This window comes from Heterodontus francisci, chromosome 4, assembly GCF_036365525.1.
Source record: "Heterodontus francisci isolate sHetFra1 chromosome 4, sHetFra1.hap1, whole genome shotgun sequence".
In the NCBI taxonomy this organism is placed as follows: Eukaryota; Metazoa; Chordata; class Chondrichthyes; order Heterodontiformes; family Heterodontidae; genus Heterodontus; species Heterodontus francisci.
In genome coordinates, this window is record NC_090374.1 from 46,365,934 (window position 1) to 46,388,832 (window position 22,899).

General features: G+C 43.6%; 1 protein-coding gene across 2 annotated transcripts in view; it reads left to right on the plus strand.

The window, feature by feature from the left end:
- Positions 1 to 22,899, plus strand: part of homer1b (homer scaffold protein 1b) — a 105,528-nt gene that overhangs the window by 41,146 nt on the left and 41,483 nt on the right. Inside the window, exons 2-5 of one of the 2 annotated variants that reach the window (XM_068029460.1) lie at positions 12,336 to 12,477; positions 17,215 to 17,346; positions 19,338 to 19,430; positions 22,652 to 22,794. In XM_068029460.1, coding sequence (XP_067885561.1) covers positions 17,245 to 17,346; positions 19,338 to 19,430; positions 22,652 to 22,794 — 338 coding nt within the window. In that variant the 5' untranslated portion in view covers positions 12,336 to 12,477; positions 17,215 to 17,244. The remainder of the gene's footprint in view (positions 1 to 12,335; positions 12,478 to 17,214; positions 17,347 to 19,337; positions 19,431 to 22,651; positions 22,795 to 22,899) is intronic. The other variant, XM_068029459.1, reaches the window with a different exon arrangement.

The window sequence follows — 22,899 nt, forward strand, 5'->3', positions numbered from 1 at the left end:
CAGAACCGCGACAGGGTTCCCCTTGTCCTCACTTTCCACCCCACCAGCCTCCACATCCAAAGGATTATCCTCTGCCACTTTCACCACATCCAGTGTGATGCCACTACCAAATGCATCTTCCCCTCCCTTCCCCTGTCAGCATTCCAAAGGGATTGTTCCCTCCGTGACGCCCACCTTCACCCACTCCTCCATTACCCCCACCACCTCGTCCCCTTCCCATAGTTCCTGCAATCACAGGAGTTGTAATACCTGCCCATTTACCTCCTCCCTCTCCTCACTATCCAAGGCCCCAAACACTGCTTTCAGGTGAAGCAGCGATTTACTTGTACTGTCAATTTAGTATACTGTACCCACTGCTCACAATGTGGTCTCCTCTACATTGGGAAGACCAAACTTAGATTGGGTGACCGCTTTGAGGAACACCTCTGCTCAGTCTGTAATCATGACCCCGAGCTTCTGGTTGCTTGCCATTTCAACACCCACCTCTAACCCCACTCTCATGCTCACATCTCCGTCCTGGGATTGCTGCAGTGTTCCAGCGAACATCAATGCAAGCTCAAGGAACAGCATCTCATTTACCGATTAGGCACACTACAGCCTGCCGGACTGAACATTGAGTTCAATAATTTCGGAGCATGATTTTATGTTTATTTTTTCTTTGGTTATTTTTTTACATTTTTTAAAGTTTGTTTCAACTATACCGACCCCTGTTTGTTTTTTTTTTTATGTTTGTGCTTGGCGTGCTTTGTACTTTACAGTCTAGTCACACCTTCTCTGTACTAACGTTTTGTCTTTCAGCACACCATTAACGTACCAGTTGCCTTTGTTCCATGACCTTTCTGGTCAGTTATTCTCTGTGACCCTCTGTCCCATCAACACCTCTTTTGTTATCTCTTGCACCACCACCCCACCCCCCCCCCCCACTTAAAACCTTTTACATTTCTAATATCTGCCAGTTGTGATGAAGGGTCACTGACCTGAAACGTTAACTCTGCTTCTCTCTCCACAGATGTTGCTGGACCTGCTGAGTATTTCCAGCACTTGTTTGTATTCCTGCAAAGCAATGTTGTTCCTGTTCACTGTGATGGAATAATTCAACAGCTACGGTAGATCTGTGGTTCTAAAACATTTTTGTTTTGAATGATCCCTTTTCCAAATGGATTAATAATCATGCACCCCCCCCCCCCATCAAAGTTATAATGCTATATGAAAGTGCTGCATGTAAACTGTTTAATAATGCTGTTAAGAAAATGGGTGTTTACTTACAAATATCAGTGAGCTGGATGTGCCTGCTTCTCCTAGCAGAATCTGTCTATCCTTGCATGATATTCTACTAATTGAGACAGCCAGCCCAATTTGCAGTACACAAGTGACAGCTGCACTCTGCTACCATCTCCCAGCTTGCATTTCAAATTGTTTCATGGACCCCCGGAAAGACTGCAGTCCCCCGGGGGTCATAAGAACATAAGAATTGGTAGTAGGTCATTTAGCCTCTTGAGCCTTCTCTGCCATTCCATAGGATCATGGCTAATCTTCTGCCTCAGTTGCATCTCCTCCCCACTATCCCCATAACCCTTGATTCCCTTAGTATCCACCAATCTGTCGATCTCAGCCTTGAATATGTTCAATGACCTGAGAACCCACAACTCTTTGCGGTAGACAATTCCAAAGATTCACAACCCTCTGAGTGAAGAAATTTCTCCTCATCTTACTCCTAAATGGCCGACCCCTAGTTCCAGACACTCCAGCCAGGGGGAACACCTGGCCAGCATCTACCTGTTCAAGCCTCTTCATTTTATGCATTTCAATGGGATCACCTCTCATTTTTCTAAAATCTAAGGAGTGTAGCTTACTAAATCTCTCCTCGTAGGACGATCCCCTCATCACAGGAGTCCGTCTAGCGAACCTTTATTGTATTCTCGCTAAGGAAATTATGCCATCCTTTAGCTAAGGAGATCAAAACTATACACCGTACTCCTGATATGATCTCACCAAGGCCCTATCAGTGGGCCCAAGTTTGAGAACCACTGCTGTGGATAATTTGAGATGTATGTTTGGGACAATGGATCTAAGGTGTGTTTTGTATGAGGCTCTTGCAATCCAGTATTGAGCACTTTTCAGATTTTCTGGGCAGTGAAATGGACTTCCTACACCATCCTCTTGAGACTGTTTTAGCTAACCCTTTTTGTGTGATAGTTTTAAACTTTGTTTGATCCAAAGTGTAAAATGTTTTGCTTAAAATGTGAGATGAATTAGAATTAGAATTAGAATATTACAGCGCAGTACAGGCCCTTCGGCCCTCGATGTTGCGCCGATCATCTGACCTACACTATTCCATTTACATCCATATGTCTATCCAATGACCACTTAAATGCCCTTAAAGTTGGCGAGTCTACTACTGTTGCAGGCAGGGCGTTCCACGCCCCTACTACTCTCTGCGTAAAGAAACTACCTCTGACATCTGTCCTATATCTTTCACCCCTCAACTTAAAGCTATGTCCCCTCGTGTTTGCCATCCTCATCCGAGGAAAAAGACTCTCACTATCCACCCTATCTAACCCTCTGATTATCTTGTATGTCTCTATTAAGTCACCTCTCCTCCTCCTTCTCTCTAACGAAAACAACCCCAAGTCCCTCAGCCTTTCCTCGTAAGACCTTCCTTCCATACCAGGCAACATCCTAGTAAATCTCCTCTGCACCCTTTCCAAAGCTTCGACATCCTTCCTATAATGCGGTGACCAGAACTGCACGCAATACTCCAGGTGCGGCCTCACCAGAGTTTTGTACAGCTGCATCATGACCCCGTGGCTCTGAAACTCGATCCCCCTACTAATAAAGGCTAACACACCATATGCCTTCTTAACAGCCCTATTAACCTGGGTAGCAACTTTCAGGGATTTATGTACCTGGATACCAAGATCTCTCTGCTCATCTACACTACCAAGAATCTTCCCATTAGCCCAGTACTCTGCATTGCTGTTACTCCTTCCAAAGTGAATCACCTCACACTTCTCCGCATTAAACTCCATTTGCCATCTCTCAGCCCAGCTCTGCAGCCTATCTATGTCCCTCTGTACCCTACAACACCCTTCGACACTATCCACAACTCCACCGACCTTCGTGTCATCCGCAAATTTACTAACCCACCCTTCTACACCCTCATCCAGGTCGTTTATAAAAATGACAAACAGCAGTGGCCCCAAAACAGAACCTTGCGGTACACCACTAGTAACTAAACTCCAGGATGAACATTTGCCATCAACCACCACCCTCTGTCTTCTTTCAGCTAGCCAATTTCTGATCCAAAGCTCTAAATCACCTTCAACCCCATACTTGCGTATTTTCTGCAATAGCCTACCGTGGGGAACCTTATCAAACGCCTTACTGAAATCCATATACACCACATCCACGGCTTTACCCTCATCCACCTGTTTGGTCACCTTCTCGAAAAACTCAATAAGGTTTGTGAGGCACGACCTACCTTTCACAAAACCGTGCTGACTATCGCAAATCAACTTATTCTTTTCAAGATGATTATAAATCCTGTCTCTTATAACCTTTTCCAACATTTTACCCACAACCGAAGTAAGGCTCACAGGTCTATAATTACCAGGGCTGTCTCTACTCCCCTTCTTGAACAAGGGGACAACATTTGCTATCCTCCAGTCCTCCGGCACTACTCCTGTCGACAATGACGACTTGAAGATCAACAACAACGGCTCTGCAATCTCCTCCCTGGCTTCCCAGAGAATCCTAGGATAAATCCCATCTGGCCCAGGGGACTTATCTATTTTCACTCTTTCCAAAATTGCTAACACCTCCTCCTTGTGAATCTCAATCCCATCTAGCCTAGTAGGCTGTATCTCAGTAATCTCCTCGGCAACATTTTCTTTCTCTACTGTAAATACTGACGAAAAATATTCATTTAACGCTTCCCCTATCTCCTCTGATTCCGCACACAACTTCCCACTACTATCCTTGATTGGCCCTGTTCTAACTCTTATCATTCGTTTATTCCTGATATACCTATAGAAAGCCTTAGGGTTTTCTTTGATCCTATCCGCCAATGACTTCTCGTGTCCTCTCCTTGCTCTTCTTAGCCCTCCCTTTAGATCCTTCCTGGCTAGCTTGTAACTCTCAAGCGCCCTAACTGAGCCTTCACGTCTCATCCTAACATAAGCCGCCCTCTTCCTCTTGACAAGCGCTTCAACTTCTTGAGTAAACCACGGCTCCCTTGCTCGACAACTTCCTCCCTGCCTGACAGGTACATACTTATCAAGGACACGCATTAGCTGCTCCTTGAATAAGCTCCACATTTCGTTTGTGCCCATCCCCTGCAGTTTCCTTCCCCATCCTACACATCCTAAATCTTGCCTAATCGCGTCATAATTTCCTTTCCCCCAGCTATAATTCTTGCCCTGCGGTATATACCTGTCCCTGCCCATGGATACGAAGGGACTTGTTCAAGTATTGCTGCTGTGTCTCCCTAATCAACTAGGCACACAGTGATGCCCATCTTCAGGCCATAAATCCCAGTGCACACTGAGTATAAACTCTGGGCAATGTGGATAACTCCTTTTTCTAAGGACTGTGTCTATGCTAATTGACTGTCAGGATATACTCAAACTTTACACTGTAGATTGCAATCCTGCATTACACATGAATTTTTATTGCCTAACCAATCTACTGAAATGGGTAAGATCCACAAACTGTTTCGAGTTTCTGTGTAGGGCTAGAGGTTGGTCTCCTTCACATTAATAAACTTATCTGTACATAGAACAAGTACAAAATTTGCACAAGTATTATCTTGAACCTTTTTTAAAATCTTTCATGGGATGTGGGTATTGCTGGTAAGGCCAGCATTTGTTGCCCATCCCTAATGGTCCTTGACAGCTAAGTGGCTTGCTCGCCAATTTCAGAGGGCAGTTAAAAGGCCTCCACATTGCTGTGGATCTGGCCTACATGTGACTTCAGACCAAGTAAGGACAGCAGATTTCCTTCTCTAAAGGACATTATTGAACCAACTGGAATTTTATGACAAAATGATCGTTTCATGACACCATTACAGAGACTAGTTTTCAATTATTAATAAATTGAATTTAAATTCCACCAGCTGCCGTGGGACTTGATTAACTAGTCCAGTGACATTACCACTCTGCCACAGTCTCCACCGTTTAAGTATTTCCACTGTGCTGTTAGTTAGGGAGTTTTAGGATTTTGACCGAGCAATGATGAAGGAACACCAATGTAATTCCAAGTCAGGATTGTGTGACTTGCTTAATATACACACACGAGTGTTTGCACTGGGAATTTGTGTTCCAAAATTCCCTGGAACAGTCTATAAAATGTCTGAGCGGACCCAGAGGATGTTAAGGTGACAAAGGCAGAGATCTTGGAGATAATGGTTCTTCATGCACTTGCTGGACTTCTCTTTCTAGATGGTAGAAGGCATGGGTTTTGAAGGTGCTGGTAATGAAGCCTTTGTGAGTTGCTGCAGTGCATCTTGCAGATGGTACACACTGCAGCCACAGTGGGTTGGTGGTAGATGGGGTGAATATTTAAGCTGGTGGATGGGATGGGCTGCTTTGTTCTCTATGGTGTGAAGCTTTTTGCTTGTTGCACTCATCCAGAAAAGTGGACAGTATTCCATCACACTCCAAATTGTGTTTGTAGATATGGAGAGGTTTTTGGGGAGTCAGGACCCCCTGCAGAATACAAAGCCTCTGACCTTCTGTTACAGCCACAGTATTTATGTGGCCCCAAGAATGTTGGTAGCAGATTTGGTGATGATAATGCCTTTGAATGTCAATGGGAGGTGGTTAGACTGCCTTGGAGATGGTCAATGTCTGGCACTTATGTGGCACAAATGTTTCTTGCTGCTTACCAGCCCAAGCCTGAATGTTGTCCTGGTGTTGCTGCATGCAGTCAAGGACTGCTTCAGTACCTGAGCAGTTGCAAGTGAAACTGAAACTCTACAATCATTGAACATCCACATCAGGCCTTGTGACGGAAGGAGGTCATTGAAGTATCTGAAGATAGTTGGGCCTAAGGCGCTGCCCTGAGATGCCACACTTGGTCAAATGGTGCCTTCATGTCAAGAGTAGTCACTCTCACCTCACCTCCTGGAATTCAGCTCTTTTGCCCATGTTTGGACCAAGGCTGTAATGAGGCTTGGAGCTCAGTGGTCCTGGCAGAACACGTTATTGGTGAGTAAGTCCTGCTCGAGAGCAATGTCAACGACATTTGCCATCTCTTTGCTGATGATTGAGTAGTCTCCGTCTCTCTTTGTCTCGAGACAATGGGTAAGTGCCTGGAAGTGGTCAGTGGTTTGTGAAGCAGTGCCTGGAGTGGCTATAAAGGCCAATTCTAGAGTGACGGACTCTTCCACAGGTGCTGCAGATAAAATTGGTTGTCGGGGCTGTTATACAGTTGGCTCTCCCCTTGCGCTTCTGTCTTTTTTCCTGCCAACAGCTAAGTCTGTTTGACTCGCCACTCTTTAGCTCTGCCTTTATGTCTGTTGCCAGCTCCGGCGATCGCTGGCAACGGACTCCCACGACTTGTAATCAATGTCACAGGACTTCCTGTCGCGTTTGCAGTCGTCTTTAAAGTGGAGACATGGACAGCCGGTGGGTCTGATATCAGTGACGAGCTTGCTGTACAATGTGTCTTTGGGGATCCTGCCGTCTTCCATGCGGCTCACATGGCCAAGCCATCTCAAGCACCGCTGGCTCAGTAGGGTGTATATGCTGGGGATGTTGGCCACCTCGAGAACTTCTGCGTTGGAGATACGGTCCTGCCATCTGATGCCAAGGATTCTCCGGAGGCAGCGAAGATGGAATGAATTGAGACGTCGCTCTTGGCTGACCTATGTTGTCCAGGCCTCGCTGCTGTAGAACAAGGTACTGAGGACACAGGCTTGATACACTCGGACTTTTGTGTTCCGTGCCAGTGCGCCATTTTCCCACACTCTCGGCCAGTCTGGACATAGCAGCGGAAGCCTTTCCCATGCGCTTGATGATTTCTGCGTCGAGAGACAGGTTATTGGTGATAGTTGTGCCTAGGTAGGTGAACTCTTGAACCACTTCCAGAGCGTGGTCGCCATTTTAGATTTTTAGATTTAGAGATACAACACTGAAACAGGCCCTTCGGCCCACTGAGTCTGTGCCGACCATTAACCACCCATTTATACTAATCCTACACTAATCCCATATTCCTATCACATCCTCACCTGTCCCTATATTCCCCTACCACCTACCTATACTAGGTGAAATTTATAATGGCCAATTTACCTATCAACCTGCAAGTCTTTGGCATGTGGGAGGAAACCGGAGCACCCGGAGGAAACCCACGCAGACCAGGGGAGAACTTGCAAACTCCACACAGGCAGTACCCAGAATTGAACCTGGGTCGCTGAAGCTGTGAGGCTGCGGTGCTAACCACTGCACCACTGTGCCGCATTTCTGACGTCCTGTCCATTGATCATTTTCTTGAGGCTGATGGTTAGGCCAAATTTGTTACAGGCAGCTGCAATCCTGTCAATGAGTCTCTGCAGACACTCTTCTGTGTGGGATGTTAATGCAGCATTGTCAGCAAAGAGGAGTTCCCTGATGAGGACCTTCCCGACTTTGGTCTTCGCTCTAAGACGGGCAAGGTTGAACAACCTGCCATCTGATCTTGTGTGGAGGAAAATTCCTTCTGAAGACTTGAATGCATGTGAGAGCAGCAGGGAGAAGAAGATCCCAAACAGTGTTGGTACGAGAACACAGCCCTGTTTCACACCACTCAGGATAGAAAAGGGGTCTGATGAGGCACCGCTGTGCTGAATTGTGCCTTTCATATTGTCATGGAATGAGGTGGTGATACTTAGTAGCTTCAGTGGACATCCGACCTTTGCTCGTAGTCTGAAGAGACTACATCTGCTGACTAGGTCAAAGGCTTTGGTGAGGTCTATGAAAGCAATGTAGAAGGGCATCTGTTCGCAGCATTTCTCCTGTAGCTGGCGAAGGGAGAACAGCATGTCAATGGTGGATCTCTCTGCTCGAAAGCCACACTGTGCCTCAGGATAGACACGTTCAGCCAGCTTCTGGAGCCTGTTTAAAATGACTAGAGCGAAGATTTTCCCCACTATGCTGCGCAAGTAGATTCCACGGTAGTTGTTAGTCATCGCGGTCACCCTTGTTCTTATAGAGGTTAATGATATTGGCATCGTGCATGTCCTGTCGTACTGCTCCCTTATCCCAGCACCAGCAAAGCAGTCCATGGAGTGCTGAGAATATAGCAGTCTTGGCACTCTTATTTTCAGGAGCAATGCCTTCCTTCCCAGGGGGCTTTTCCACTGGCTAGAGAATCATTTGGCATCACTGAGCTCCAATTTTGTTGGCTGTTCATCCAGCTCATCCATGACTGGCAGAGGCTGGTCTGCATTGAGGGCGGTCTCGGTGACAACATTTTCCCTGGAGTACAGGTAGTGCTCCACCCAGCAGTCCATTTGCTTGCTTGCTTGCCCGTCTAAGAGCGAAGTCCAAAGTACGGAAAGTCCTCATCAGAGAACTCCTCTTTGCTGACGATGCTGCTTTAACATCTCACACTGAAGAATGCCTGCAGAGTCTCATCGACAGGTTTGCGTCTGCCTGCAATGAATTTGGCCTAACCATCAGCCTCAAGAAAACGAACATCATGGGGCAGGATGTCAGAAATGCTCCATCCATCAATATTGGCGACCACGCTCTGGAAGTGGTTCAAGAGTTCACCTACCTAGGCTCAACTATCACCAGTAACCTGTCTCTAGATGCAGAAATCAACAAGCACATGGGTAAGGCTTCCACTGCGATGTTCAGACTGGCCAAGAGAGTGTGGGAAAATGGCGCACTGACACGGAACACAAAAGTCCGAGTGTATCAGGCCTGTGTCCTCAGTACCTTGCTCTACGGCAGCGAGGCCTGGACAACGTATGCCAGCCAAGAGCGACGTCTCAATTCATTCCATCTTCGCTGCCTTCGGAGAATACTTGGCATCAGGTGGCAGGACTATATCTCCAACACAGAAGTCCTTGAAGCGGCCAACATCCCCAGCTTATACACACTACTGAGTCAGCGGCGCTTGAGATGGCTTGGCCATGTGAGCCGCATGGAAGATGGCAGGATCCCCAAAGACACATTGTACAGCGAGCTCGCCACTGGTATCAGACCCACCGGCCGTCCATGTCTCCGTTATAAAGACGTCTGCAAACGCGACATGAAATCGTGTGACATTGATCACAAGTCGTGGGAGTCAGTTGCCAGCATTCGCCAGAGCTGGCGGGCAGCCATAAAGACAGGGCTAAATTGTGGCGAGTCGAAGAGACTTAGTAGTTGGCAGGAAAAAAGACAGAGGCGCAAGGGGAGAGCCAACTGTGCAACAGCCCCAACAAACAAATTTCTCTGCAGCACCTGTGGAAGAGCCTGTCACTCCAGAATTGGCCTTTATAGCCACTCCAGGCGCTGCTTCACAAACCACTGACCACCTCCAGGCGCGTATCCATTGTCTCTCGAGATAAGGAGGCCCAAAAGGAGGATCGTGTCCCCTGATTTAGACTTGTGGGGGGGGGGGGGTGGCGATCTTCTTTGGCCCACTGACTGATGAGATGTTAATTGGCTAAATTGGGTTTATCTTGCTTTTTTGGGTATAGGACATACCCGGGCAATTTTCCATTGTTGTAACTGTACTGGAATAGCTTGGCTGGAGGCATGGCTAGTTCTCTTGGCACTTGCTGAAAGTGGTTGTAAACACTTTAGCCTTGCCTTTTGCACTCATGGGCTGGGCTCTACCATCATTGAGGATGGGGATCTTTGTGGAGCCCCCTCCTCCCTTTAGTTGTTTAATAGCCCACCACCATTCACAACTGGATGTGACCGGACTGCTGCTGTGCTTTGAGCTGATCCATTGGTTGTGGGATCGCCTATCTCTGTTTATAGCATGATTCTTAACATGTATGTAGTCTTATAGCTTCACCAGGTTGGCATCTCATTCTTGGGTACACCTAGTGCTGCTCCTGGCATGGTCTTCTATATTCCTCATTGAACCAAGGTTGATGCACTGGCATGATGGTAATTGTAAAGAGATATGCCAAGCCATGAGGTTGCAGATTGTGTTGTAATCCAATTTTGCTACTACTGATGACCCAGAGCACATCATGGATGCCCAGTTTTCAGCTGCTAGATCTGTTCTGTCGCCAATTCATTTAGCATGGTGATATTGCTGACATCACACATGGCCTGACTCCACCCCTATATCAACTCATCTGTTATTGAATCCCTCATCCATTTCTTGTAACTTCTAGACTTGACTATTCCCACGCACTCCTGGCTGGCCTCTCACATTTTACCCTTTGTAAACTTGAGTTCATCCAGAACTCAGCTCGTGTTCTTACTTGCGCCATCACCCTTGGGCTTGCTGACTTATATTGGCTTCCGGTTAAGCAACATTTTGATTTTAAAATTCTCATCCTTGGTTTCAAATCCCTCCATATCTTTGTCCCTCTCTATCTCAGTAATCTCTTCCAGCCCCACAAACCCCTCTAATTCTGGCCTTTTTAGAATTCCTGATTTTAATCATTGCATCCTTGTTGGCTATGCTTTGGAATTCCCTTCCTAAACCTCTCAGCCTCTGGATTGGAATCAAAAATTGGCAGGTGAAACAGTAAATGAGCAATGGGAGGCCTTCAAAAGGAAGATGATTTGGGTACAAAGTTTTCATCTTCCCATAAAGAAGAAAGGACGAACATCCAAAACTAGAGCTCTCTGGATGACTAAAGATATAGGGATTAAAATGAAACAGAAAAAAGAGGCTTTTGTCAGATGTAAGGTTCATAATGCAGTGGAGAACCAAGCTGAATACAGAAAGTACGAGGAAAAAAAAAAGGCCAGAGTATGAGAATATATTAACAGCTAACATACAAAGTCTCTGTTATAAACATCTAAATCGTAAAAAGGTAGTCAAAGGAAGGGTGGGGCCAATTAGTGACCGAAAAGGAGTTCTTGTGGAGGCAGAAGACATGACTGCGATGCTGAATAAGTACTTTGCATCCTCTTCTCTAAAGAAGACAGAAGCAATCAGTAAAGGAGGAGGTAGTAGTGATATTGGATAGGAAAAAAATAAAAAGGAGGCACTTAAAAGTTGGCAGTGCTCAAAGTAGGAAAATCACCCAGACTGGAAAGGATGGATCTTAAGATTCTGAGGGAAGCAAAGGTGGAAATTGCAGAGGCTCCAGCCACAGTCTTCCTTCCATATAGGAGAATGGAAAGAAGGAGAGAGGGATAAACCCAGCAATTACAGGCCAGTCAGCCTAATGTCAGTGATGGGGAAACTTTGAGAAATTAATTTGAGACAAAATTAATTGGTACTTTGACAAGTGTGGGCTAATGAAATGAATAAGACAGCACAGATAAGTTAATGGCAACAAAAACAAGAAATGCTGGAATCACTCAGCAGGTCTGGCAGCATCTGTGGAAAGAGAAGCAGAGTTAACGTTTTGGGTCAGTGACCCTTCTTCGGAACCGAAGAAGGGTCACTGACCCGAAACGTTAACTCTGCTTCTCTTTCCACAGATGCTGCCAGACCTGCTGAATGATTCCAGCATTTCTTGTTTTTGTTTCAGATTTCCAGCATCCGCAGTATTTTGCTTTTATGTTAATGGCAAATTGTGTTTGACCTACTTCAAGAACTTGAGCAGATTAATGGAGAAGGTTGATGAGGAAAGTGCAGATGGACTTTCAAAAGGTGATTGACAAAGTGCCACATAATAGACATTGGTAAAATTGAAACAGTGACAGCATGGATATGAAATAGGGCAACAGACAGAGAACGGCAGTGATTAATTATTTTACAGACTGGAGAGAATTGTGCTGTGGTGTTGGGGCCATTGCTTTTTTGATGTATATTAATGACCTGGAAATTGATGTACGGGGCATAATTTCAAAGTTTGCATATGTCTTGAAACTCAAATGTAATAACGAGGCAGACAGGAACTAACTTCTGGAGGGCATAGACTGGTGAAATGGGCAGACACGTGGGAGATAAGATTTCATAGAGACGTGTGAAGTAATAAATTTTGGTAGGAAGGTTGAGGATAGCCAACTTTAATTAAATGATGCAATTTTAAAAGGGGTGCGGGAACAAAGAAACCTGGGGGTGCATGTGCGCAAAGCTTGAAATTAGTAGGACAAGTTTGAGAAGGCTTTTTTTAAATTAAAAAAGGGATCCTTGACTTTTATAAAAAGAGTGGAGTACAAAAGCAAGGACGTTATGCTAAGCCTTTTATCTAACACTGGTTAGATCTCAACTGTATTCCATTCTAGGCACCATGCTTTAAGAAGGATGTTGAGACCTTAAGAGAGAATGCAGAAGAAATTTACTAGAATGGTAGCAAGTTCGAGGGACTTCAGTTAAGTGGAGGAGGTCTCCTTGGAGCAGAGAAGATTGAGAGGAAATTTCATAAAGGTATTCAAATTTGAAAGATTTTGATAGAGTAAATCCAGTGCCAAAAGGGCCGGTAAACCGAGATCATGGATTTAAGGTGATTGGCAAAAGAACCAGAGGCAACATAAAGGCAGACAATGCAATGCAGTGAGTAGTTGTGATCTGCGATGTGCTCCCTGAAATGATGGTGACAGCAGGTTCAATAGTAACTTTCAAAAGGGAGTGGATCAATACTTGTAACGGAACAAATTTAGAGGGACATGGGGAAAGAGGAGAGTGGGACTAGTTGGATAGCCCTACTGAAGAGCCAGCATAGGCACGATGGGCCAAATGACCTTCTCCTATGCAGTAGCATTCTATGGATCTCTTTATCTCTTTTAAAATATACCTTTTGCCTTTGGCATATAATTGAATATGTTGGTCTTTTGCTTAATGAAGTCCATGGGATTGAAAGGGCAGGGGTTGCATGTCTCTTGACAATGTCTACTGACAATGCTGTAAATTCCCAATTTTATTTTGTGGAGTGATTGTGCTGAATAAATAGATTTCTTTCATAGAGAAAATGTTATGTGTTTCCATTTTAAAACCAAAATGGATTCCAAGATGCTGGAACTTTGAATTGTTTTTTAAAAGGTCACCAGAAAGTTTGGACTGAGTGAACTGTAAACAGTTACTGGAAGGCACCTGTTATCAAATAACCCAGCAGGGGTTGTTTTTGACTTGGGAAGATGTTTACAAAGAAGTGACAAGCCAAGATTTATAGATGTCATGAGACTGCGTTTCTGGAAAGTTTTCGTGTCAATTTGAACTGTTAAAGGAAGTTGGTGTTTCTGCCTGCACAGAGGAAAAACAGCTCATCTGTCTTGAAAAGAAACCCTGCATTTCCAGCATGTCAGTTTCCTATTTCCTCCTGTACCTCGCATTGAATATGTGGGCATTGAAACCTTGTTGCTGCCTTCACGGTGTAAGACTTATTTGGAGCCTTCTGTAGTTGCACCTGTTGGAAAGCCTACCCAAACTGATCTTCAACATCCCCAGAAAGCACTGGCACTGTTCTAGGAAGATCCCAGTAACAGCTGTCGACATGCCTTTTGGAAGCCTAACCAAAACAAAGGATATCTTTTCAGCCTGAGTGTTTTTTTTTATTCCTTCTATTTCTTTGGAACAGCTGTAAACAAAAATCCCCCCTTTTTTTGTTCCCAGTTAACCGGTGTGTATATATATGTGTGTGAGGGCTGTGGTTCATAAGGGGCTTTAATAATGCAATTCTGTGTTTGTTTTACTTTATAATTGGTTAAGTCTTGGTTTATAATCAGATAATTTTATTGTTTGTTAAAGAAACCTGGTTGGTGTGCTTTATTCTGGGGGAAAAATAGAGTATATGATTGACTGGGTAAGTAAGAAAATTTAAATATATGTTTGGGCCTGTGGAGAAGTGGGACTAGAATAAACATTGTACTCCTCCAGCCTCGGTCGTAACATAGTAATAGACGACTAGGGCTGGGATTTTACTGAGCTCCTGCCATTGGGCTCTGTGGTGGGTAGTGCCGGGAGATTGTTCTGGCAGCGGCTGGCCATGGAGTCCAATGGCGGGAGTGCCAGGCCTGATCTTCCGGCAGTGGCAAGGCTCTGGTGCCCCTGCCGCTGGGCAATGGGACTCTGCTTTGAATATTTAAATTAAGCATATGAATAGATTTAAATTAAATTCCTTCCAATGTTACTTTCGGGCCACGGTCTTCTGAGCAGCATCCGGCATTCACGCGCCTTCACTTTTCTGTCCAGGGAAAGCAGGTGCCACAGTGGTGGGGAAGGGGGGGATCTTTTGATTTTTAGTGTGGGGGGCGAGTGGGAAATGGGGTCAGATTTACAGTACTTGAGTAGGGGATGGTGGGAAAGGATGACCTGCACTTCAGTTTGGTGTGGGGGGGTGGTGGAAGGGTAAGTGTTCATTTTTGCGGGGAAGGAATAGGGAAAACATTGAAGTTAATTGTTGGGGTGGGAAAACAGCGACAAATTTTTGATCAGTGGGGGGTTATAACTTTAAAAATGCAAATTAGCTGGCAGGGCTGGCTGCCCTTTAAAATTGGCACCAGTGCCTGCGCGCAGGCAGCTGACATCATTGCTAGCGTTGGCGAGCCTGCCCCCCCCCAACTGCCCAACACGATTGGTGATTGGGGGGGAGGGGGGGGGGGGGCGGCCTGACTGGTGCAGTATGTGGACCACCGCGATCTGCTGCATGGACCTCACATGTGGGCTACCATTTTTCTCTCGCAGCAGCAGGTGCACATGATGCAGCCCTAAACTTTGCTATTAGAGTGTCTCTGCTTAACAATTTTGAAAGCGTTCTAGGAGTGAGCTACTATTCATCTCAGCAGAGAAAACCTAAGTAGCTCAAAAGATACTGAAAGGTAGAAAATAATTAATTTAGTCCTTTAACATGGCGAGGTCAAGTAGTGCTCTTCCCAGGCTATGTCAGGTTAATGCCAACCGTGGTTCAGTTGGTAGCACTCTGTCATTTCTGATCCAGAAGTTTGAGTTCAAGTCTTACTCCAGAAACTTAAACACAAAAACCCAGGCTAACATTCCAGTGCAGTGCTGAGGGAGTACTATACTGTCAGAGGTACTATCTCTTGGACAAAACGTTAAACTGAGGCCCAGTCTGCTCCCTCAGGTCCCGTGTCACTATTTCAAGGAAGAATGGAGGAATTATCCTTGGTGTCCTGGCCAATACTCATCCATCTATCAACATCACTAAAACAGAATATGTGATCATTATCTCATCACTTTTTTTGTGAGAACTTGCTGTGTAGAATTTGGCTTCCACGTTTCCTACATAATATTGGCTGCACTTCAAAAGCACTTTGTTTGGCTGTGAAGAGCTTTGAGATATCGTGAGGTCATGAAAGGCACTATATAAATGAAAATCTTTTATTTACATTGGACCCACTCTTGATCTAGAAAGACACCTTTAAGATTTGTTCCCTTCAGACCTTTGGTATTTGGCTGAAGAACGTAGAGAAAAGTTCTAGTTAATTAAATGGCAGCATTACAAGGTTAATAGTTTAACCTTTCCAAATAGAACATCTTGAGTACTTCAGAATTTCTAAAGAGTGAAGCTAAAATTAAGAAAATATGGAGGGGACGGTGAGCACAAGTTAAGTAGTTAACTTTATGTAATGTTAAGCATTAGTTGATTATTTGTGATGTTTGCGTAGCTTTTATAAAATTATAGACGTTTTGAGGAGAGAATCTGACCTATTGGACTGAATTTAGTTCCACCCCCCCACCCCACCCCGAACCCCCACAAGGCATCCGGGCCAGTGGCGGTGGGGGGGGGTCTGAAGATCACTCTGGAGGAGGCCTGGCCCGATCTTCACGGAGGCAGAGAGGTCTCGTGGCGGCCCCCCTGCCACTTGGCAATGGGCCAAGCACTTGCATATTTAAATACCTGGCATAATTGCAAGCCCGTCGCCACCTCTGGTCCCTTTGCATTCTTCATGCCGCTGGCCAGCACTCCTGTCTGGGGAATTGAGGTGCCACTCTGGCTGAGAGAGGGGAGCAGGTACTTTTTCATGTGTGGGGTGGGGAGCAGCGTTAAAGGTCCCTCATTGGTGGAGGGGATGGTAGGAAGGGGTAAGGTTATTAGTCTTTGCACTTTGAAGGGGGAAAGATCAGTTGGAAAACATAAGGGTTTTGGGTTGGGGAGGAAAAGTATCTAATATTGTGGGTTTTGGGAGGGGTGGTGGGATAGGTCCAAAATACCAGTTTTAATTGTTTATAAAGGTGTTTAGTGATTTCTTTAAAAATCCCATAAGGGCTCCAAGGCTTTTAAAAATGGTGTCAGCATCCGCGCACAGGCAGCTGATACCAGTGACGGACAGGCCACCCTTCCACGTGATTGGGGGGGGTGGGGGCGGGCTGCCCCGTTCATTCAAATAAACCGCCACACTGAAGATTGTGGCGGCTCACAAACATGCGGGCTGGGCATCACTTCCTTCACCCGCAGAACAAGATTCCGGCCACAGTGTCTGTGACAACTTTTTTTCAGTGGTCTTTAGCTAAAACTTTGAAAACCTAATCTGAGTTCACCTGGACCGTCTTTACTGTTTCAAGATTGGAAGTGTTAAAGTTCTCACTGAAAATGTTTCTTGAAACTGCCAATTAATTTCCTGGTCCATGGATGTTTCTCAAGTTAAATGACCAATGGTACTTTTTTCAAGAAAATCAAGATAAATTTTGGTCAAGTTGCAATTTCTACCAATCTGCTTGTTGACTACTGGAAAATAGTTTGAATTGCGTTAGATTCAAGTTGTTTTCAATTCCTTTGTGGAAGCTATAAAGTTTGGAAATTTTTTTGAAAGCTGCATTTTCATGTGGCTTTCCATAGAACCAGCAATTTGATTTGTTTTAGGAAATCTTTCCAACTCCACTTAATTGATACTGTTAAGACAGGTTTTACACATTCTTCAACAAACTGATTTTGGGATTTCCCTTTTTTTTTTAAATATGGAAAATAAGTAGTCAACTGAAATAAGGATATGTGGGCAGTTTGTCACAAACCTCTTCCAGGTTGGAGAAATAATCCAATCAACCCAAGCATCTTTCAATGCCAATTTTGAGCTACCTGTTTGAATTACAAGTGGTTTAGAATTAAATGGCCTGTCTAACATTATTGCAGAATGCTGGGGCCATTGCTCTGTTTTGAAGAATTCTACTTGTAAAATCCAATTTAATAAAATAAAGTTGTTTTTTTTTCAGGCAATAATCAACAGCACAATCACTCCAAACATGACATTTACAAAAACATCTCAGAAGTTTGGTCAGTGGCCTGATAGCCGTGCAAATACAGTCTATGGTTTAGGTTTTTCCTCCGAGCATCATCTAACAAAAGTGAGTATAACCATGTAATGTGGTAAATAATTTTGTTTTGTAAAATTTCTTGCATTTGTACTGTTGGAAAACTTAGCCAAATAAGCACTCGAACACATCCTGGTTGTACTCGCATTAAATTTAAGTTGTACAAAATTATGCCTGACTTCCAGTGCACACTAATTTAAATGTTACAAGCCCAATAATGCACAATAAAAACCCTATTTAAACAAATCCGGTACTAATTTTGTATGGTTAAGTAAATTCACATTTATTTAGATAATAAGTGAATGTTTAGTCCCATATATCCCAGTAAGTTAAATTGCCTGGTGTGATTTGTTAGTTTACTTCGGGGGATTAACAAACTGATGCCAACATGGCCACAATCTAGCAAATTGGTAAAATCTGATTTTCAGATTAATATTGGAGAGAGATTCTGTCTCGCCGGTTAATGTGACATCATAATGCAGCCTGTTGCCAGCATATTTGTATAATAATTGGCTGCACCACAGTTTGCCTAGATAGTGAATCACCAATTCTTCTCATAATCCATGCCACATGTCAATGGCATAGTTAAACAAGCTACCAGTATCAGTTGTTGTGTTCTACTTGGACTTCCAAAAGGCATTTGATAAAGTGCTACATAACAGGCTTGTCAGCAAAGTTAAAGCCAGTGGAATAAAGGGGACAGTGGCAGCATGGATATGAAGTTGGCTGAGTTGCAAGAAACCGAGTATTGATGAACGGTTCTTTTTTAGGACTGGAGGAAGGTATGTAGTGAGGTTCCCCAGGGGTCAGTAATAGGACCACTGCTGTTCTTGATGTATATTAATAACCTAGACTTGGGTGGTTAGGGAGCAATTTCAAAATCTGCAGATGACACCAAACTGATCTTATTGATGGTGGAGAGGGCTCGAGGGGCTGAATTGTCTACGCCTATTTCATAGGATCTATTGTGAATTGTGAGGAGAGTAGTAACTTCAAGAGGGCATAGACGGGTTGGTGAAATGGGCAGACAAATGGCAGATGAAATTTAATGCAGAAAAGTGTGAAGTGATTCATTTTGATGGGAAGAATGAGGAGAGACAATACAAATTAATGGGTATAATTCTTGTGGGGGGGGGACAGGATACAGAAATCTGGGGGAAATGTACACAAATCATTGAAGGTGGCAGAGCAGGTTGAGAAAGCGGTTAGTAAGGCAGACAGGATCCTGGGCTTTATAAATGGAGGCATAGAGTACAAAAGCAAGGAAATTATGCTGAACCTTTTTAATAAAGCACTGGTTCGGCCTCAACTGGAGTCCAATTCTGGGCACTGCACTTTAAGAAGGATGTGAAGGCATTAGAGCGGATGCAGGGAAAATTCACGAGAATGGTTTCAGGGATTAGGGACTTCAGTTGCATGGATAGATTGGAGAAGTTGGGGCTGTTCTCCTTTTGAGCAGAGAAGTTTGAGGGGAGATTTGGTAGAGGTGTCAAAATCGTGAGGGGTCTGGACAGAGTAGATAGAGAAACTAGCCATTGGTGGAAGGGTCGAGAACCAGAGGACACAGATTTAAGGTGACTGGCATAAGAATCAAAAGAGACGTGGGAAGAATTTTTTTTTACACAGCAAACGGTTAGGATCTGGAATGCACTGCCTGAGAGTGTGATGGAGGCAGATGCAAACGTGGCTTTCAAAAGGGAATTGGATAATTATCTGCAGAGAAAATATTTGCAGGGCTATGTAGAATAGGCGGGAGAGTGGGACTAACGAGTTGCTCTAGCGGAGAGCCAACATGGACATGACTGGCCGAATGGCAGCTGTAATCATTCTATGTAAAAGTCTAGCACTCTAACACTCCCTTAATATTGCAGGTGAGCAAATCTGAGGCAGACCCATTGCTTGGGTTTTGTTTGTTCATGGAGGCTATCTATGTACAATCAGCTGTACGTTGTATATGCGTTGTTTGTAGTCTTTCATATCTTACAAACCGATTTTTAAATTAAAAAACTTTCTTACCAATATAGTTTGCTGAAAAGTTCCAGGAATTTAAAGATGCAGCACGGATAGCAAAGGAGAAAATGCAGGAAAAAATGGAACTAACCAGTACACCTTCACAGGTGGGAATTACTGTATATTATTCTGCTATAGGCAGAGATGCATGAAGTAAGAGCCATGTTGTCTGCTTTTAAATTTTGGTACAGTTTGTACAGATCAATATTTAGTAAATTGTGCACTAATTGGTCACCAAGGTCGAAAACAGATTTATGCTATCAGAAGGCACTTGGGAGTCTCAGCAAGATATTAAGCAGCTCAGGCAATTCATGGGCAGCATGCACATCCACATCCTAAGACTCTAAGTGAAAGAAGCCCATGAGCAGGTGGTCTGTGTTGAGCATGCAATTCTGCTTAATGGGAATGTAGAGCACTTATTGAAAACTAGCATTGATCCATTTTGCAGTAAATAGCCAAACCAAATCAGGTTTTTAAAATTTGCATACACCATAATGTTTATCCAAATTCCTTAAACATGAAGTTTAAACTGAAATTCCACGTCCTGCCCATTTAAGAATGTTTGTTTCATCATCCAGACCTGCAACCTCATCATAGGGAAACATCATTCTTGATTTTTGCAAAGTCTGGTGCTTGACATTTTGCTACCAAATGCAGAAATTATTTTGAGTGCTGCATAAGAAATTGTTCGAGATGTTTGGGACCTATGGCATTAAAGGAAGAGTGAAGATTGGATAACAATGGCTGAAAAGTAGACAGTTGTGGCAAGAGGACTTTTCTCACTGATCTGTGTTAATGTTGAAGTTTGCTGCTGATAAACTGTGGATAGCAATCTGTTGGGAAGAATGATGGATGTTAAGCAGACAAGAAGAATGAGCAAAACTGTTGCAGGTGATGTCGAACAATATGAAAATGAGGGGTGATGCATTTTTGGGGCAACAATAACAGAAATTTAGTATAATAAACTTGCAGGGTTACAGAGATCGACAGGGGGAGTCAAATTGACTGAGTAGCTCCATGGAGAGCTGGCATGGACTCGATGGGCCAAATGGCTGCCTCCTGTGGAGGAAATGTTTCAATGACTCTCTAAGTATGCCTAGCATGATAAATATCTTCAGGCAGTGAAGGAGCAAAGGGATTGGCATGTATAGATCCATTAATCTTCACATAAATCCATAAGTGGGTGGGCAATTTATTTTTTCAAAAAATTGATAAATGAGGTTTTGGTATTTATATTGAGAAATTGAATGTAGCAGAAAAGTGGTCATGATGACTCTATACAAACTGATGATTATGCCTCATCTGGAATAATCTGCAATTTTGAACTGCTCACCATAGAATGAATATATATCCCTGGAGAGTGCAATGCAGATTTACTCAGCTAAAACTATGACTGAAGCGTTTGGAAAATTAGGAAATGCTTGAGCAGCTGGTGCCGTATCATTTTGAACTGAGAAAATTGATCAAAAATGGACAAAGGAAACAGATTATTTACTTTTGGTTGACAAGTGAAAAGATGAGACAACTTCTAAAACTCCTAGATACATGAAGGAGATTAGAAGAAACTTTTTTTGTGCAAGAGCTGCCCAAATGTGGGAGGCTTTACCAGTCAGATGGTTGATATTAAATCTATTAATTTAGGTATTGGATAATTACTTGAATATTAAAGGGAGAAAGTAATAAAATGGGATTGTGTAAAATCTGACTGAGGGAACTAAATTCCATGCAGAGAAGAGAGATTAAAAAATTCTATTTCTTTAACTCGTAAGTGAAATGCTTAAAATTCCTAACCCTAACACTAAATATGAGGGCTAATGCATCCAGTAATCTGTTTTCAAGATGAGAATTATTTCTGCAGAATGGAAAAATGTTTGTGTTGTATTTTACAATCTGGATAGCTCAAGGAAATTATGGCCAGGTGAGGAGGGGGTCACAGGCTTCCTTGTCCTTCCCCTTATTTGACCGCAACAGAGTTTATTCCTTTTTAAACTGTGGTTGTGCTTACCACCTCGGTGAGTGTTTCACCTTTTACCTTTAATGTGATTGTGAAAGAACCGATCGGACAGGTTTTCTTAAGTTTGAACAAGAGGTGAGTTTATTATACTGAACGATCTAAATCCGATCAAAAAATACGCTCAACGCTTGCACACAAGAGCAGCTCTCTCTCACGCGTACATTTTGTGTTTGGATTAGAGTCCAGAGTAAATGGAAATGATATACACAGTCTGAGAGGTTGGATGATTCGGTTGTCCTCCAGCTGAACTTGTATTCTTGAAGCCTTTGGCTGATCAAAGTGCACTTTGTGGCTGGCCCGCTTGGCTCAAGGTTTTCTTGGAGGCAGACTTGTAGATGGCTCTGTTCCCCTGCTCTGTCTGTAACAACCTGTAGGCTTGGAGGGACCACAGTCACAGACCATTTTCAAACTTGTTGTGTTATCTGGAGGGAGGGAGACACACAGCCTTCCTGCTGCTGCACAGCCTGAGTTACTGGCTTGACTCTTTTGTTCAAGGAAACTCCCAGTTTTCACAAAGACTGACAGACTGCCTCAGTATATTCTCTGGAATCTTCTAATGAGATTCAAGGTTTGAATTAGGCTCCCCAGACTCCATGATGCCTATATTTACACTTGAAGGGTTTTGCTCTTTCAAAGTCAGTGTGTTAGGATTTCCTTGAATGCTATGCCAATTAAGCAATCTTGGGTAATTCAATCACTTAAAGCAAACCATTGTTCTGGGTCCATGCTCCTCAGACCACTGTCTCTGGTTGGACCTTGAAATATGAAAATATGTTTAAGATGCAAATTGCAGTGGTCATCTTGGCTGCCAGTTTTTAAAAAGTTAACTGCAGGATTTTTTCCATTGGAAGTTTTTTGTGTAAGTTTCCAACCAATGAATTAATGTTCCTTATTTGACATATTTTTCTTGACAATGGATATAATGCCATATTTATCTATGGTGGCTAGATAGTAAATCTATAATAGACTTATCCTTAATTGCAGGGCTGGCCTATTTAGAGGTCATTTGATCCTGTGACTTGTGTTGTGGGTTAGAACAGCCCAGACTTCAGTTTTGAGTCAGACTCAAAACCGTCCTCAAAGCAAAACTTAATTTTGTTTGGGTGGGAGTGGGGGGAGGCTGCGGGTTGGATGGGGGAATGGTGTCTGTGAATCCAAACCTAATTAGAGGTGAAAGATTGACCCACTTTGGAACCTACAGTTCCAACTACATTTCTACTGACTAGGAAAAATTTGAAAGCTTTTATTAAATGATTTTCTGTTAATAGCCAAGCAGTGGATCTTTCAGAATGATTTAAGATTTTTGCTTTTCAGGAGTCTGCAGGAGGTGACCTGCAGTCACCTCTGACACCAGAGAGTATTAATGGGACAGATGATGAAAGGTCTATTCAGGATGTGGCACAAGATTCTGATGCACGAGCTGAAATTAACCAGAGTTCTCTACCTTTTACTCATAGGTAAGTACATGAAATGTGAAAAGTTTTAGTTGGGCCCACGGTGATTACTATTTTACTCTGCTCTTACATTGGAGTGGCCATTAACTAAAATTTCTTACTACTTTA